We start from the raw sequence: 19,981 nt of genomic DNA on the forward strand, positions 1-19,981 counted from the left end.
GTTCCAAATCTTTAATGTATTAACTACGATAGGGTTTTTGGACACTTGTTTAACCGGTAGGGGTAGTTGAGAGCAGACCACCGACCATAAAGAGAGATTCGAGGAAGCTGCCTCCATGTTGGCCCATTGGGGTTGTACTGCAAGAATCAAATTAGTATTCCAAAAAAATGTTTTATGGATATTGGATGCCCAATAATATTGACGGAGATTGGGAAGCGCCAAACCACCCTCGGTTTTTGAAAGTTGAAGGACCGTGCCTCTAATTCGAGCCTTTTTATTACACCATAAAAACGAGTTAATGAGCCGAGTGTAGAAAAAAAAGGTTTGCTGATGAAAATCGGAATATGTTGAAAAGGATACAAAAAACGGGGCAGCACCACCATCTTTATCAGGTTTACACGTCCTAGTAATGAGAGAGGCAAGGTGGACCACCTATCCAAGTCCGACTTAAAGCGTTCCACCAGGGGACTGATGTTCTTCGCGAATAGCTCTATGAAAGTTTTAGTAAGAATATTCCCAAGTATTTAAATCCCTCTGTAGCCTTTTTAAAGGGGAAGAGAGTTTGAGGAAGCTCGTCGGCCAGGGCATTAACAGGGAAATATTCACTCTTCTGGAGGTTAAGTTTGTAACCAGAGAGTTTCCTGAATTGATCTAGGATATGTAAAATTGTAGGAACAGAGGATGACGGATTAGAAATGTACAACAGAAGGTCATCTGCATACAAGGAGAGCTTATGCATAGAGCCAAAACGGGTAATGCCTTGAAACCTCTCTTCATTACGGAGCCAAATTGCCAGAGGCTCGACTGCGAGCGCAAACAGCGACGGAGATAAAGGACAACCCTGTCTATTTCCACGGGAGAGAGAGAACAGGCCAGATCTCACTCCGTTAACATTGACCGAAGCTACCGGGGAAGTGTATAAAAGCTTAATCCATGAAATGAAGTTAGGGCTGAAACCGAATTTGTCAAGGATGTAGAACAGATACCTCCACTCCACCCTATCAAAGGCTTTTTCCGCATCTAGGGAAAGCACTAATTCAGGAACCCTAGTGGTAGGAGAGTAGATGATGTTAAACAGCCTTCTCGTGTTGGAGGACGAGTGCCTTCCCGGCATAAAACCAGTCTGGTCAGAATTAATTAGGTCGGGAATGACTCTCTGGAGACGGATAGACAAGACTTTGGACATAATCTTGAAATCAACGTTTAAAAGAGATATGGGTCTATAACTACTGCATAAAAGTGGGTCTTTATCCTTTTTCAGCAGCAATGTAATTGATGCTTCAGATAGAGAAGGGGGTAGCTCTCCCTTTGAAAAGGCGTCATTAAATACCCGTACCAAAATTGGGGCCAAAACGTCGCAAAATGTTTTAAAGAACTCTGTGCTATAGCCATCGGGCCCAGGTGATTTACCACTTTGTAGGGACTTAATTGCCTCTGATACTTCCAGAACTGTTAAAGGAGCTCCAAGGTTAGTGGCAGAACCCTCATCCAATTTTGGGTATTCTAAGTCTTCTAGGGGATTGGGCCCCTCCCAGTCCTGTGGACAGGTCTCGGAGGAATACAAATCTGTATAAAAGGCAGAGAAAATCGAACTAATTTCCCCCGGGTCTGTCCTAACCTCCCCCGTAGGTGATTTTAATCTAGGGATCAGTCTGGAGGCACTGGCCACCCTTGCCTGGTATGCAAGTAATTTGCCCGCCTTGTCTCCTTGTTCAAAATAACGCTGCCTAGTCTGTAACAATTGTCTCTCAACCTTACCAGTTGACAACAAGTCATATTGAGCTTGTAGTTGTAATCTCTGTGTGTACAAGGCGGGCGAAGGATTGACCGAGTATTGGCTGTCCAAATTTCGAATGTCGGCTGAAATTGCTGTCAATTTGGATTGCTCCGATCTTCTGAAGTGGGAAACAAATGAGATAATTTGTCCGCGGAGATAGGCTTTGAAAGCTTCCCATAATACGTTACTGTCAATATCCGGAGTGTCATTGGTTTCAAAGTAAAATTTAATCTGTGACTCAAGGAAGTCCTTAAATGTAGGTTCAGACAACAGCTGTGGGCTGAATCTCCAAAACCTGGAGGGTGGTCTGCCATGTGAAAATTTTATATCTACAGATGTCGGTGCATGATCGGAGATAACTATGCTATATAACTCGCAGGAGAGAACATTATGCAATAATTTGTTGTCAAGTAAGAAAAAATCTATTCTTGAGTAACTGTGATGAACTTGCGAGAAGAATGAAAACACCTTTTGAGTAGGAAACCTAGTCCTCCAAGGGTCACTTAACCCAAGTTGGTCAGCATGATATTGCAAAACTTTGGTTGATTTTGACAAAGTAGTTTGTTTAGTAGATGACCTGTCAAGATCTAAATTCTGGACTAAGTTAAAATCTCCTCCAATGATTATCTGATATTCATCAAGGTTGGGTATAGAAGAAAAAAATTTGGAAACAAATTTGTCGTCATCCCACGTTGGAGCATAGACTGAGGCCAGGACCACGGGGGTATTTAGCAATTTGCCCGAGACCATAACATACCGTCCATTTGGATCTGACACAGTGGTGTTCAATTCAAATGCAACGTCACGATGTATAATAATGGCGGCCCCTCTAGAGCTTTCAGAATATTTTGAGTGGAACAGGTGGCCCATCCACGGCTTTTTAATACGCGACACCCGTGCAGTGCGCATATGTGTTTCTTGTAAGAAGCATACGTCTCCCTTGAGCTGCTGCAAATGTGAAATTACCTTTCCAGCTTTAATGACACCGTTCATTCCCTTAACGTTCCAAGAAATGAAACAGAGATTCCTACCACTCATCGACGTCACCCTTTTTGATATGCCGGCATCTGAGCAGAGAAAGGGGGAGGGAGAGGAAACAAACAAGAAAGAAAAACATATACATAAACCCGGTTCTCTGAGAACACGGACCCTAGTTCCGAAGGGAGCACCAAAAACGCGTATCACTCCGGATACAAACCTTCCTGACATAAGTCAGTCCTAATCCTACCTACTTAACTTCCGTTCCCCCTATATTGAACAGTAATTGACAACCCCATAACCCACCCCCCTACAAACCGCTGAGTGAGAAAAGGTATACAATCCAATTTTTTTTTTAAATAAAACATAAACAGGTATATTACCCTCCCTTTTCCACTCAGCACACACCTTAAGTGCAAATATCCATCATAAATTCGGCATAATCTGATTAGCAATGTTATAACATCATCCAAAAAGCAGGTAGTAACAAAATATATTCCACATTAATAAAACAAAAAACAGGTATAATACAGTACACATATCCTATCTCGAGCATATTTCACTTGTAAGGTAGTATCAAAATAACCTCCAAATAAAACCTGTAGTGAAAGCCCAATTAAAAAGTAACTTCGATTCTTTTTTTTTTTTTTTTGAAAAAATAAAAGTTTTTTGGTACTCAGGTTTAGGCTCCACAATGAGGTGAAATACACATAAAGAAGCTATAAAATAAGCTTTTACAAAACCATTTGAAAAAAAACATGTAAACGAAAATGTCATTCAAACTTGTTTCCCCTAAAATAATTGGCTACCTTAAGGTCACCTAAAGTTTTAGGCTGCACAGTAAAAAATATATGGGAGAGTAAGCTCGGAATAACATATATATTGAAAACACCTATCTTAACAAAAATAAAATGCATTTATAAAGCAGTGACAACAAAACCTTTACAATAAAACCTGAAAACCAAGTAAAATAAAATAGCCCTGAATTTCCCCTTCCACCCACTCCCCCTCCACCCCCCCCCCTACGAAAAACAATTGGCCGTCTTAAAGTATCTTAAAGTCATTTAGAGATCAAATCGACACCAAAGGTGTTTCAATTACAGAGGACCGACATTATGGTAACTACTGCATCAAGGCCACATTACAACCATTATATAGAGGTCCAAAACTAGGGTCAAAAGAAAAGCTCATATAAGAGGGCAGATTGGCGTCGTTAATAGTAGTCAATTAAATAAATGATTGGCCCAAGGCCGTGTAAACTACGCAATCAACACTCCTAAAGGAGATATTATTAGTCTGGTGTACACAAAAACAATAAAAAAAGAGAGAAAAACATAAAGAAAGTCGGCAGCTGTATACAAAACTAATTTGGCCAGAGAAACAATTGTTCATTCAAAAACACACATATTTAAGATTATAACAAAAATGATCAAATTGAAACTAAAATGTATTTAAAACAAATCGGACCCTTCATATCATCCAAAGTTAGCCAGCGCCAAGGCTAGTCAATCAGTCACAACTGGGTTAGTCCACGTAGCAATATAACAGTCAGGCTAAATACAATTACCATGTCCATGAAACACACCTTCAGTGGATATATTATCTCAATTTAGTTGCGGCGTAACACACTATTACCATAAAAATAAAAATAAAAGGGAGGGGGGGAGGTAGGGAGAGGAGATGAGCATATGTCCAAAAAAAAGGGAGAGAAAAGAAAGGCGTTGCATCAAAACAGTGCTGCCGTCTCAGCTGAGCCGCGGCTAACCAGGCAGGGACCTAGCTAGCCGGCTAACAGCCCAGCCAGTCCGGACTATTATGTCCAAGTCCAAAAAAGAGCGAAAAATGAAAATAGAAATAAAATCGGTCCCATATCAAGCGATAGAGTAAACAGATTGAGCGTCACGAAAATACACTGTCCAGATGGAAAAAGAGAAAAAGAAAAAAGAGCGCATCTTCAGCCCGGCAATGTTAATCTTTGTTCAGCTGCAGCTAGCCAGCTAGCGAGCGGCTAGGCTAGGCTAGCAAGCCAGCAGCTAAACAAGTCCACGCAGCAAACAATACACCTGCCAGGCCAAATACAGTTATCAAACCCAAATCTGAACAGATCAAGTCATAAGCAAAGCACCCATTACTTGCGATTAGTGGCGTTTAGATGTGATGTACTTTTTGGCCTCCTCAACGGACGCCAACCGGACCTTAGCTCCGCCGTTTTCGTTAGCGATCATCAACTTGGACGGGAAGTGGAGAGCAGGCCGGCAGCCAAGCTTGAATAATTCGGCCATCACATCTCGGTACTTGACGCGCTCCTCCATAACATCCTGGGGATAATCTTCATGGATGGCGATTCTTTGACCCTCGTACTGCAGGTTTCTCAGCTTGCGTGCCTCCCGAATAACTCTCTCCTTGATCGGAAGGTTGTGGAAGCAAATGATAACATGCCTCGGCTTTTCGTTAGCACCCGGTTTAGCCTTTAGCGACCTGTGAGCGGTTCAGGCAGAACCTCGTCTCCCAGGAGTTCGAACAGGAAGGTGGAGAAGAAGGTGGTAGGCCTCGTCCCCCCCTCAACCGACTCTTTCACCCCGACGATACGCACATTCCAACGGCGACCCCTCGACTCGAGATCCGAGGCTTTAGCACGCAGCTTAGCGTTGCTAGCAGTTAGCTCCGCGCAGGCCGCCTCTAAGGAAACAATGCGGTCACTGACTGAGTCCGCGTTAGACTCCAATGATGTAATACGCTGGCCATAATCAGTTATAGTGGCATGTACAAGATCTATTTTAGACTCCAGCGATGTGATGCTTAATTTAAATTCAGCCGAAAGAGCCGCCCTGTGGTCTTCTAGTAGGCTAGTCAATGCCTCCATGTTGATGTCGCTAGCGGCGGCACCGGCTTCCATTAAAACAGTGTATTTTTTGGCGTGAGTGGAAGCTCTAGTGTTCATACTTCGATGTCAAAACTGAATCGCAAACTCTATAAATTCAAATCATACCATTTATGAGGAAGGTAGTGGGGTTTCTATTTAGGTAGAGATGTGAAGCGGGGGAGCAGAGAGAGGACACGTCTACTCCTCACTCTGCATAACCGGAAGTCCACAACTCTTGTACTTTTAAAGTAAAATAAAGCAATAAATAAATAACACTCTCTCAATGACAATAGCCCACTTACCAGCCATATTGTCTTCTTGTCTTCTGAAATCTTCAGGTCTTGACCATCCAAATGGAGCCCAAATGTAACTAACAATTATTTTGGGAAAACTCCAAGTGATGCTACTTTGATGTCTTTAGCTTAGTTTGGCAACTTTTTAGGTCAAGACTGCAATTGGGAACGCCTTTAATAAAATGTTTTCAAAATAGAGAGAAGCTGCTACTCTACACACACAGGGTAGCTGCATGTAGGACTCTGTAATCTCTTGCACAGAATTATCAGGTGCAACTGTTGAAGCCTAATTTATGTGGCTATGTTGGCCCCGATGAAGGATCAGAGCTCTCAAAGACTTCAAGACAATGAAGGATAAATGGTGTGTGTGTGTGTGTGTGTGTGTGTGTGTGTGTGTGTGTATATGTGTGTGTGTGTGTGTGTGTGTGTGTGTGTGTGTGTGTGTGTGTGTGTGTGTGTGTGTGTGTGTGTGTGTGTGTGTGTGTGTGTGTGTGTGTGAGTGTGTGTGAGTGTGTGTCTCTAGCTCAATGAAGACTTCAAGACAATGAAGGATAAATGGTGTGTGTGTGTGTGTGTGTGTGTGTGTGTGTGTGTGTGTGTGTGTGTGTGTGTGTGTGTGTGTGTGTGTGTGTGTGTGTGTGTGTGTGTGTGTGTGTGTGTGTGTGTGTGTGTGTGTGTGGGGCTCACTTCAAGATCTATGTCACAAAAAAGGCATATTAATAATGATAACAGTGATGGTGGTGGGGTAGGCTTTAACATTTCCAAAGGTTGCATGATCAAGAAAGGCTCTAATTCCAGGTGTCTTCAATCGGGGGTCCGGGACCCCTAGGGGGTCCTCAGAATTACTACAGGGGGTCCGCCAAATCTTTGTGTGATAGATTTCTTTACCACCTGAACCCTAACATCTCTTTTCTGAGGAGAACTTTAGCCAAAAATAGCAGATCTACAAGCTCACTACGCCGTAGTTCAAGAGTGAAATTGGGAACGCCTTTAATAAAATGTTTTGAAAATAGAGAGAAGCTGCTACTCTACACACACAGGGTAGCTACATGTAGGACTCTTAATCTCTGTAATCTCTTGCACAGAATGATCAGGTGCAACTGTTGAAGCCTAATTTATGTGGCTATGTTGGCCCCAATGAAGGATCAGAGCTCTCAAAGACTTCAAGACAATGAAGGATAAAGTGTGTGTGTGTGTGTGTGTGTGTGTGTGTGTGTGTGTGTGTGTGTGTGTGTGTGTGTGTGTGTGTAGATTTCTTTACCACCTGAACCCTAACATCTCTTTTCTGAGGAGAACTTCAGCCAAAAATAGCCGATCTACAAGCTCACTACGCCGTAGGCGTTGTGAGCTTGTAGATCGGCTATTTTTGGCAAAGACGTATAGGTGTAGAGGGGAAAAAATAGCAGACCAAGTAAACAAAAAAAGTTTAATCAGAAACACAATGTTGTACAATATAGATGGGGTCCCTGCTTCATCTCTCTCTCAGCTAGGGTGTCCTTGGTCTGAAAACGTTGAAGACCCCTGCTTTAATCCCTCTGATTCACACACGACAGATGAGAGAAAATGACTGGTTCTTTTAATCCTTGATTAAATTGCCAATACTTGATATGCAACATTTTCATTTAAATAATGCATTTGCGAAGATTATGGCAAACAAAGCCTGCCAGACAGACAGACAGACAGACAGACAGACAGACAGACAGACACATTTGAGTCAAACATTGCTGTAACACTGTTATAGTGCCCAATCTATGTGCATTTTTAGTGTGACTATTGTCATGGTGTTTGTGTTTGTGCCACGTTTTGTGCAGATTGGAGCAATGGGGCGCCTCTCTGGCCCTATGGGGTCCCCTTGAGGCTTGTGGTGGGCATACGTGGCCCCTGGTGTGACTATTGTCATGGCAGACCCCTGAAGAGTGTTGGTTCCAAGTTTGGTGTGGATTAGAGAAATTGTGCGCCTGTGGCACCCATGACCGGCTCCTGAATGCGTAATCGGTTATTTCAACTTTATTATGTATAAGTATAAGTAATAATAAGTAATAATAATAATAATAATAATGAATTGCATTTATATGGCGCTTTTCTAAGTACTCAAACTTACTCAAAGCGCTTTACAAGGGGGCGGGCATTGGGAGGTGGAGCGGCGAACAGTCGACGCCAGCGTCCCCATTTTTCCCACACCAATGGTGGCAAGCTAGCGCCGACCAAATCATTGGAGGCAATGTAGGGTTCAGTGTCTTGCCCAAGGACACTTCGACATGTGGACAGGAGGAGTTGGGATTCGAACCGCCGACCCACGGATCAATGGACGACCTGCTCTACCTCCTGAGCCACAGCCGCCCTGTAAGTATAAAGGCATGCAGTAAGATTTCATTATACATAGTGGGTGGTTATAATGAATACATACTTAATAGGTTACTTCAATTATACCAGTGTTACTGAATGGTCTTAGTTGTGTGGATGCACTTATTGGCCTATTTTTTATAATAATAAATAATATTAAAATAATAATGTATATTCAATTATCAATCATTATTATTATAATAGAGTATTATTATAGATAATACAATTATACACTTATTGTGGGCTAATAATTAATAGGCCTACAGAGGTTATTTCATTCTGCAGTTATACCCAGTCTTACTGAATGCTCTAAACTGTGTGGATACAATATAGGCCTAGTAAATAATAAGTATTATTACTAATAATAATACATAATAATAATGCAAAATAATACATCATAATTCATAAAATAATAACAGTAATAATGTAATTATTATTATAGTGTTATTATAGATCATTATACGACATACCATTTAAAAAGTGGTATAAACCAATTTTGGAACAGCATACCACTCCCAGGAATGGTACAAAACGGTTTGGAAAGGCATATACCGTTTTGGAAAGGCATACCATTTTAAAATCTGGTATATGCCATTATATAAAACAACATACCATTTAAAAATGGTATTAACCTTAAAAAGTGTCATAAACCATTTTGCCCAAATGTCCCTAGTGCCCAGTCGTCCAGGTGCCCACGTGTCCCTAGTGCCCAGATGGTTTTGGTGCCCACCTCTCCAGGTGCCCATATGTCCCTAGTGCCCAGTTGTCCAGTTGCCCAGATGTCCAGGTGCCCAGTCGTCCCAAAAATATGGTGCCCAGTTGTCCAGGTGCCCACATGTACCACAGTGCCCAGATGTCCCTAGTGCCCAGTCGTCCCAAAGATATGGTGCCCACATGTACCACAGTGCCCAGATGTCCCTAGTGCCCAGTCGTCCCAAAGATATGGTGCCCAGTTGTCCAGGTGCCCACATGTACCATAGTGCCCAGATGTCCCTAGTGCCCAGTCGTCCCAAAGATATGGTGCCCAGTTGTCCAGGTGCCCACATGTACCACAGTGCCCAGATGTCCCTAGTGCCCAGTCGTCCCAAAGATATGGTGCCCAGTTGTCCAGGTGCCCACATGTACCACAGTGCCCAGATGTCCAGGTGCCCAGTCGTAAAATAATAACAATAATAACTAGAAAAAGTGCTCCTCGGAGCACAGGTCTCCGCCAGGTCAGGTACGTTATTGTGGCCTCCTGGTGGCGCTATAATAGGCCAATGTGAAAAGGGTGCCATTTATTCTTAGGTCTTTCACGGCAATCAGACACTGCATTCATGATTTGAGGCATTTTGTTCCAAAAATGTGTTTTGCTAAATTAGACCTGCTGGTGGCGCTATAACAGGCCAATGTGAAAAGGGTGGCATTTCTTCCTTGGCCTAGTGGGAATGTGCGTGTGAAAATTCACGGAAATCGCAAGCTGCGTGCATAGTTTGAGGCTTTTTGTTCAAAACGGACCAATCCTGCAAACTTTGGAAGCCAACCATAGGCAATGAGGATGGAATATGGGAAATCGGACAGATTTGTGTTGATCACATGACTATAGAGATACTGTGTACCGATTTGCATGACGTTTGGATAAAATCTGTAGGAGTAATGTAAAAAAAAAGGGTTTTGCACAAATCGGCCACCTGGTGGCGCTATAACAGGCCCATGTGAAAAAATTGGGGCAGAGGTTCTGAATTGGCATCCAGGGAGTGTGTGTGCACAGTTTCGGAGCGACCGGGCCAACGGTGCCAGAGATTAGCTGCTAACACACACACAGACAGGACGGACGGACGGACGGACGGACGGACGGACGGACGGACGGACGGACGGACGGACGGATGGACGGACAGGGGCGAAAACATACTCTCTCGCCATGCCTTTCGGCCTGGCGGAGACAATAAATAATGATAATAATAATGATTATTATTATAGTGGCATACCATTTAAAAAAACGGTATATGCCATTATATAAAACGACATACCATTTAAAAATGGCATAAACCTTAAAAAGTGGCATAAACCTTTTTTGGGACGGCATACCACTCCCAGGAACGGCACATACCACTTTGGAAAGGCACAGACCGTTTTGGAAAGGCATTTACCTTTTTGAAAATGGTATAAACCTTAAAAAGTGGCATAAACCTTTTTTGGAACGGCATACCACTCCCAGGAACGGCACATACCACTTTGGAAAGGCAAATTTACCGTTTTGAAAATGGCACAGACCGTTTTGGAAAGGCATTTACCTTTTTGAAAATGGTATAAACCTTAAAAAGTGGCATAAACCTTTTTTGGAACGGCATACCACTCCCAGGAACGGCACATACCACTTTGGAAAGGCATTTACCGTTTTGAAAATGGCATTTACCGTTTTGAAAATGGCATTTACCGTTTTGAAAACCGTTTTGAAAATGGCATTTACCATTTTGAAAAGTGGTATATGCCAAATACCACTTTTGGAGCTCGCCCCTTGTGTGTTAATTTCGCTGTTTTACCCCTGCTGGTGTCAGAAAGATTTTTTTCCCCAATGCAAGCAGATGGGTTTTTGACAAACTTTAGACTTGATTTTCTTACCTTAAAGCTTTCATGACATTCAGTTTTACAACACATTAAGTCTTTGTCATGGTCCTTCAAACGTGTATAAAACGTTTTAACAAGTGATCCATTGCAGGTGTTTTTCTCTCACATTTCTAAAGCCTTTTCAACTGCAATGAAAAAATAAATATTTGCCTGCGGGTGTGGATTTTGCCTGTCAATCATTGCCTCTGCTCCGCCCCTCCCAAAGGAAAGGATAGGGGAGGGGAGGGGCGAGGAGGAGAGTGGGCGGGATTAATATGACTATGACTTCACACTCCAAGGGCCAATCTCAGATTACTTTTCAGCCTAATTATTCAGAAAACCCCAGACCACAGAAAAAAGTTAAAATGAATGTCATAGAACCTTTAATAAACATTGTCATAAATATTATATGCTTCCAGTCGCTAGTTTAAAGTCTTCTTTCAATCAACATGTAATGCGTTTTGGTAAATTATGGTCCAATTTATTTTAAAATTTACGATAAAGTAGGGTATGCTCTAGGAGGGGCGGGATGATTTGATTGACAAGCTACAAAACCAATAGCATTCATTCCCCGCCCCGCTCTTGATTGACAAGCTACCAAACCAATAGCATTCATTTAAGGATTGATTTCCGGTTCCTATTGCTGGTTGCTTTTTTGTATATATTAAAGATGGCGGATTTCAAATAGCTGAAAAATCGTCTCAATTTACTGTCTGTAGAAACCAATTACGTCAACATTTATAGTTAGTCATTCAAACTCATTTCCCTCTACTCCTGTCTCTCATTTTGCAATGTCCCCTTATTTGTAGTACATGTGATTGTTCTGCATTATTATTTATTTGCAAAACGTATATTTTCAGTATGAATGTACCCAAAAGTTTAAGTACGTTTAACTGAATTGCAACCTATATACAGTAGGTCAGTAATAGATTGTCATAAGGTTCCATTGTAATCTGGCCTTCTCTCTTTCAGTAGTATGGAACTCACCTATCTAATCTCTCCTACTATTTTTGCAATTAACATAGTGCTGTGAGGTATGCTAGATCTTTTTGCTGTTCTCCATTTTAGGCTATTCAGATTTAGCCTCAAATGCATTTTAAATATTGTTGCGCATCATGGATTTTGTCAATACCTTTTGTGTATTATGGATTTTGTACCAAACCTAGATATAATTGTCAATGCATGATTCTTGCCTGCCCCTCCCTAGTTAGGGTACCTGATTGCAGAGACACCTAGCGTATGTGAGGTTCATTCTTATTGTGTCAATCCCTGAAGAAGACCTTATCTGGTCGAAACGTTGGTTGTTTTACATTAAAATACAGTTTGCATCGTGGCTACCAGCATTGCGGCCTCTTTCTTCATTTAAAGTCTTCTGCACCGTGGCCAGCACCTCAGCAACATTAGTGTGCACCCTTTTTGCTTGTTGTATTTGAATTTTGGGGTCCTTTACATGAAAAACTTTCAGAATCACTGCTGTACATCTTTCTGTCTACAGAAATTAAATTTTGGAAACATATACTGTACATGATTATAACGGAGCGTGATGGAGAAAAACTGGAAAATGCAGAGCAGCATGGTCAATGACCTCTAGGTTACCAGAGATCAGATAAACAAGTCTTCTAGCTTGCCAAAATAAATTACCCCCCAATATTTTTCTGTAAATATACTTTTACTGCTCCTAGTATTGATGATCTCTTATATAGTATTGTATGTCTTGATGAATTGAATACACAGGAACACAACGGAAACAAGCTCTCAGGGCTTTTTGTGTTAACAGACATTCTATCTGACGTGTAGAAATCTACTTTGACCGGCAACAAAAAAGTTTTTGTGTAAAAGAATGTTTTCTACTTTCCCCATGTGCTTCCCAACTTCACAGCCAGGTGTAAATGATGGATGTTTACTAGATTTAAGGCCACATGACAACACAGTGTTCTAGATAAAGGGGGTGTGTCAACTTACCTTGTTCTCCCTACTGACAAACAAACAATAAAGTAAAACAGTTTTTTATGCAATTACCTTCTGTAGCACTTTGGGATTTTTTACAAATGTAAGGTGCATTATAAGTAAAATCCATTATTATTATTATTATTATTATTAAGTACAATTACACATTCAATTACAATGTTTTATAACTGACTGGCAGGTCCTTTCGAGAATATATAAAGGTTTGAAAGAAATGAATGAATGTCTAAGCTATTTGTGCTATAATTAGCATCCTTTTTTCAACCCTGACCTCCTTTCCCCGCTGAGCTAAGTGTGGGATGGCCAACAGTCAGTCAAGGGAAGTATTGCCAGATTTTGCGAGAGAAATAAGCAACCTGGTCTATGAGAACAAGCCCAAAAGAAGCGACTAGGGCACATGAGCACTTTAAACCTAAATATTTTCTATTTGAAAATAGCCGATCTACAAGCACACAACACGTTGCGATGAGCCATGCTTGTAGATCTGCTATTTTAAAAAAAAATCATGCTTTTTAAAAAATATTTGGAATACCTGTTTGGGGGGTCCCTGGCACAAAATATTTTCAGATGGGGGTCTGCGCTACGGACAATCTACAAATACATATTAATTTGGGGGTCATTCATTATTGATTAAACAATAATGAAAACATTTGGAAGGAAGCCCAAATAAGCTACAATACACTTTAAAAACAAGCCCAAAGAAACGCAACCTGCAGCTACCAATATTTACCAACAACTTTACAGAAAAACAAGCCCAAAGGTCGCTTATTATAAGCAGACACGGCAGCACTGGTCAGGGGGGGAGGAAGGGGGGTATTTAAGTATTAATAGTTGTGTTGGAATGCCCTAAGCCAGAGAGAGGCACTGACTGTTAGTGTGGCTGTGTTACTTGAAGTTGTGACATGGCCTGCAGCGCAAACACGGAGCTGGAGAGTTGGACAAGACACTTAGCTCCTTCTGAGGAGATCAGCACACAGGAGGACAAATATTTATGTGTTAAAGAGCCAGAGCTTGAGCCTGAGCCTGAGCCTCAAATCATTCCTGACGTCATGCTGCAGGTAGAGGGAGAGTGTTTCTATGTCAATCGTCAACACCTGGCCCTTCAGAGTCCTTACTTCAGGGCTCTCTTTTTCGGCTGTGGCAGGGAGAGCAAGGCACGACAGATTGAGATCAAAGGAGTGGGCCTGCAGCAGTTCCGAGTTTTACTGGACCACACTCAGACATCTGTTCTACCTCTGCACAGAGGTAATGTTCTGGGAATACTTGAGACGGCAGATTTCCTCCAGCTGGAGCGAGCCAGACTCCTGTGCTGTAAGTTCCTGGAGAGGGAGCTCCACCTCAGTAACTGCCTGGGGATGATGGCCTACGCCTGGCATCTGGGCTGCACACGGCTGTACATGGCAGCGAGATACGTAGCGCTCACCCACTTCCCAGCCATCGCCTCAGAGGAAGACTTCCTCTCACTATCCAAGGAGAGTTTGGCCGACCTTCTTGCCAGCGATGACCTCTCCGTCCCCAAAGATGACTTGGTCCTGGAGGCCACCATGCGCTGGGTAGCCTTTGACCCCGATCGAGATGAACACTTCCAAGAGCTAGTTGAGCTGGTGAGACCTGAGTTTCTGTCCGTATCTTATTTGACAGAACTGTTGACCCACCTCAAAGGGTCTGACCCAAGAGACAAACTCATCTGTAAATTGAATGAACATTTCCCAGGCGTTTGGTCTATGGGCAAGTCAGTTCATCGGGCAAGGGCTCAGGACACTGTGTTTGTACTGGGAGGGCCCCATGACCAGGAAAAACAGGCACTGTACCAGTTTTTTCCCCACAGTGGCAGATGGCAGAACTGTGCCCCTCTGCAGAGGAAGAACCTCACTCAGTACTCTGTAGCTGCAGTAGGTAATGATATTAGTCATGATGGAAATGAGGAAAACAGGATAATTATTGTATGATGGTGTTATAATGTGCCATTTGTAAGTGCATGGATTAACCACATTAACCCTGGTGTCCCTACTTTGGGCATGTTGTGTGAAAATATGCGAACAGTTTCAAAATGAGTTTTAAAACGTTTTAAAAATCACAATGTATCAATTTGTGACGCGTTGTCAGATTGTAGATTGGCTATTTTCGCTATTCTAATTCATTCTCTAGCCATTTATGTTTGTCCAACACATTTAACGTAATGGAGAAAGTTTGTTAACATTTACATTAGATGGTTGATACAATTTCGCCTTAAGGTCAAGTTTACTGTGCCACTTTATGTCAAGTCTATGACATTTGTTCCTTCTCATTTTACAATCATGCAGGAGACAATGTAGTCGTTACAGGTGGCCACTTCCGGGAGGTCCTGTGGTACATCGTGACCTGGGTCAAGATATATGAATGTAGGAACCATCGCTGGGTGGAAGGGCCAGAAATGCAAAAGGCCAGACACAGCCACTGCTCAGTGGGGATGGATTCAGCACTGTATGTTATGGGAGGGAATATGGACGAAGGGCTTGTGTCTGATGTGGAGAGGCTTGTCCTGGGGTCGGAGGAGGGCTGGGTGAATGTAAGCCCCATGGTGAGAACTGTGGAGAGAGCAGCCATTGCCACTCTAGATTCTTGTATCTATGTGGCCTGTGGATTGGATGAAAACGGGGATGTTTATTGTGGAGTTCAGAGGTACCTGGTTAAGGAAGATCAATGGGATGTAGTCTCATACTCTCCCTTTCCACGGTGAGTTAAATTACATTTAAAAAAAACAATCTATATCTCTCATGGACCATATTCACCCAGCAGTCATATTGCTCTTCTTCACCCCATCCAAGTATGGAACAAAAGCAAAATAGCTGCAGTGTGAATGGTCAGTTATTCTGACTCTGTTACAACCTAGTATCGCATAGCCAGACGATCAGAGAACCGCTTACTGATTAGTCTGGTGACATCTGCATTTGATGTATGGGCTAGTAGAACTGTGACGAGAACAGCCGTTGACAAATCTGTGCCTATACTGCTCTGAAAACAAATCATAATATGAAGACCGCCATGAAGTTCTGCAAGGCAGTTATTTTTTTAAATCTCTGAATTGTTTCCACCTTATTTTAGCACATACATATCATTTAGATGTCACCAGACGGCAGATATCTCTGATCATCTGGCTACGTAATACAAGTTATACCCTGCTTTGCTGATTAACTTTATTAGGGTCTGATATGATAAATAGCTGTTGGTTAGTTTTCCAAACTCTTTACATTGATTCTCCCAAGTAACAATGTTCTTCTTCCTAACCAGGTATGACCTTATAGCTACAGAGCTCAATGGTGCCCTCTATCTGTTTGGAGGTCAGACACTGCGTCTGGATGTAGAGACAGGTGAATGGACTACTCTAGAAGAGGAATGCCTGAACGGGAAATTCTTCAGTGGCTGCACAACAGTCAGTGGCCAGATATACCTGGCCAGTGAGACCAAGACCAAGAAGACGAAGACTAACATGGTACTGCTAGATCCCTACATAGACACTTGCATCGAAATCGATGATGCCATACCCTGCCCTGTGCCCATAAGAGGATGTGTTACCATGCGATGGTGGTCACCTGATGAATGATGCTACCTGGTAAGGTGCCAATGGGCACCTCGCACATCAAGTAAACTTGATAATTTGTATACTGTAAGTGTTGCCTAGAGCCTCTTATGATGAAGTATAAATCAAGCTTAACGAGGGACTGTTTCGCTGGATTCAAACCAAATGTGATTTTTGTACCCCAAGTGTGTTTCTTGGTTCTCATACAGTGTAGTAAGTTTGATGTAATAATAAACAACTTAACGCAAATGAAGTCTGCTCAGCCCCTTGACGCGTTGAATAAGACAACGTACAATGTCCAGTTGTTCAATAAAGTTAATTTATTGAAAATGATGAAATGACCAGAGTGTGCAAGCCAACCAGATACAGTATGCGCATAAAAAAAAGGAAAAAGACCAGTCATACGTTATTGACACATCATAGCCTCTCTCATTTCTGTAAAGAATATGATTATATTGTTTAATATGCTCTATTTATTTGTTTTTACATTTGTAATGAAACAAACTCATAGCAGTCATTAGTGTGAGCCATTCAATGGAACAGCCCTTTTGGTGCTCTAGCTAGCAGTTCATTATTTCATACCCCACAGAGCTCAGTGCTGCTGTTGGCCTTGTTAACCACCTAAACACTATACTTAGTTGACTGGAGTCCCCCAGGGCTCTATACTAGGCCCCCTCCTGTTTTTGTTCTACACTAAATAATATTTAGTAAATATCTTTGCATTATAAATGTTATATAAATGTGCTATTTTTGCAGAATGTTCGCCCCAGGATAGGGACGTCACGGTTCAATGAAAAGTTTGTGTTTTTGACACATTAATCAAAAAATGTAAATAACAGATGGAATTTGCAACCCACCTGCCAATTTTGGTGTTTCTAGATCTTATGGTTTTTGCTTGGCATACACCTTTAGTGGAGAAAAATAGGGTAATGAGAACAAAGACAGTTTTTAACAGAACAAAAGCAGTTTTGCTGATGGTGCATTTACAATATGTCTGTAAAACATTTTTTAACAATCGCCTGTCTTAAAAGGCTGTACACACTGGCCTTATAGAGACAAATGGAACACTATATTACATGTTGTAGTGTAAAAGACATACAGTATATGTGTTTAATGCAAGGATGTGAAAATGAAGATGGTTCTGGACAAGGCCTCTGTATCATACTCTTGATAATCACAAAACCATAGAGATCCACATGATTGGACCAAGCAACAACATTGTCACACAGTCTTTAAGCAATGTATTGCACTGAATTCCACTGATTGATGGGCATGTCATTGTTGACAAACATCTCTGGGAAAAAAAGGAATCGGTTCTTCATAGACAGTTGCAGTGTCCAGCGTACGCATCTGCATACAGTATCAAAATATAATAACAACCTTTTTGCATAAGTGTCTAAATCTTTACATTTCAGGTAAAGTCTTCACCAAATATATACACAATTCTACATTATACAACTACTTGCACAATCCAAAACATATCATATTTTAACAATTCCCATCAGTGTGGTACTTGTCTTTGTCTCATCTAGGCACTACCTGGCTCTCCAGAATCTAAAAATATCTGCAATGTGTATTGCAGATATCTCCAACTAAAATATGACTAGTTATAATTCCAGTTTCAGATATATAAAATGTCATTCTCCCATTTCAAGTAAAAAATTATCTTGTAGATACCACAAACTGGAATAAGGAATAGTCATAATTTATTTGTAGATGAATTTCGATTAGAGATATCTTTCATTCTGTAACTACATAAATTTGAGATTTGAGTAGGTGAAATGACATTGCATGTATCTGTAGTTAAGTCAAAACAGCTACTTCAATTCTGATTGCCTTGCTATTGAAACATAGCACGCAACTATGGTTGTGTTTCTGCCATGTCAGAGCAGTCTGAGGTCAAAATGTGTGTGTTTGACAGGATTTTTTATAAGACACTAATACAACACACTGTACATTTCTATCACAAGTCTGTGAAAGAAGCTCTTGTTTGAAACAAATTCCAGCTAAAGACGGAACCCGCCTGGGCCTGAGACCAATCAGGTCAATATCCAATGGGAAGCCTTGCATGAGTAATGTCATGCACAACATTTTGGACTCTTCATAGTGATGTTTCATATTTGCAACAATTATTTGGAGCAGTCAAAACTGAATTACAGATATCTGCAATTGCCATTTAGGATATGTGACGAGTGTGTGAATGTCTCCATTGTTCAGCTTTGACAATTCAAAACTGAATTACAGCTCCTGCATCTCTAAATATTGTTTTGACCAGTTAATGAATGTATAGATATCTTGAATAAAAATTCAGACTAATCACAATGCAAATTGTAACTAGTTGTTAAGTTGTTAATAGCTTATATTAATTCCGGATAGTCAAACTTAGCTAATACATTTAAATGGCTTGCCAGAGCAAGCCACACTGTTGTCACATTTAACATTCAAATGAAATTAAAACAACAACAAACTTTTCAAAAATTAAAAGGTATCAAGTCATATAATTATCTTCTCCACCAGAGGGCGGCATTTTTGTAACAAGTAAGCATAAGAGACAATACTGCAAAACTAAATCAAGTAAATATAGCTATAGCTGCTCTTTATATATGAAAGATTACGACAATTTAACTATTAAAATTATGTGAAAAGTAAACAGTTGTAAAGTCTATGATCTTCACTCATACCATGGATTCTAGATAAGAAGCTGTGGGAACGATTTCATTATGTATCTAGCCTATACAGTAGCTCTTGGTTGTGATATGCTTAGTTTAAAAAGACTGCATTATGTATACCAGCTAACATTACTTTGGTTTTGTGTAAGAAATCTCAAGTTATGTCCTACTGATCTAAGACAAGGTAAAGAAATTAATAGTTTGGTAGCAGATATCCTAGTCTAGAAGCAATTCATCTATATGTAGCATGTCATCTAGTGGACAAATCTCAAATCTGATGGAGAAAACTGTGCATAGATATAATCTTTAAATGACATATGCACAAGAAATGTTTGTTTGATTGACTAGTTAAATGTATATTTTATAATATGCAATGGTATGTGGTACTGTAGCATTTATAAACAACAAAAAGTGCAGTCCTTATTCTTAGGCTAACAGGACAAGAACCTGACCTCATCTGAAATCATGGACCTTGCAGTGAGTGCAAAAACAAAACAAAAAATAAGTCATATTCCCTAATGTCTGTAATGATATAGCACAGCAGTGGTTCTCAACCTTTTGAAAATCCACTTAAAAATCTTAAAAGTGTTCGAGGCCCACACATCTGACCACTTAACACAGCAGCCTGTCGGCAAGTCAGGATCAGAAATCGGGTCCTATTCTACCAAATGAGGTGATCACCCTATCACCTTTTAACTATGAGCACCTAGTATCAAATCACCCTATCACCTCATTTGGTAGCATGCAGGGGCCTTAAGTCTGCTTACTTCCCTACAAGATCTCCCTCCGCACTGCTGATTCGAATCACTTAACAAGCACCATGTAATCCCCATGCAGAGATACAGGCATCACAGCCAGTGTTGCCATGTCAGCTTATATTAAGTGACTTTCGGCTTGTTTTTATATAAAGTCCCTTGAAAATATTGGTAGTAGCATGTTGTGTTGTTT

The 19,981-nt window shown here is 41.1% G+C and overlaps 1 protein-coding gene across 1 annotated transcript; it reads left to right on the forward strand.

The window, feature by feature from the left end:
• Nucleotides 1-13,707: 13,707 nt before the first annotated feature.
• On the forward strand, nt 13,708-16,388 carry LOC308086995 (kelch-like protein 23; the record flags this gene model as incomplete). Its single annotated transcript, XM_080430635.1, has 3 exons — nt 13,708-14,701; nt 15,109-15,520; nt 16,076-16,388. The coding sequence occupies 3 exons, from the start codon at nt 13,708-13,710 to the stop codon at nt 16,386-16,388; spliced, it is 1,719 nt and encodes a 572-aa protein (XP_080286761.1).
• Between the last annotated feature and the right edge of the window lie 3,593 nt (nt 16,389-19,981).

Source organism: Gymnoscopelus braueri, assembly GCF_963280865.1.
Source record: "Gymnoscopelus braueri genome assembly, chromosome: 6".
In the NCBI taxonomy this organism is placed as follows: domain Eukaryota; kingdom Metazoa; phylum Chordata; class Actinopteri; order Myctophiformes; family Myctophidae; genus Gymnoscopelus; species Gymnoscopelus braueri.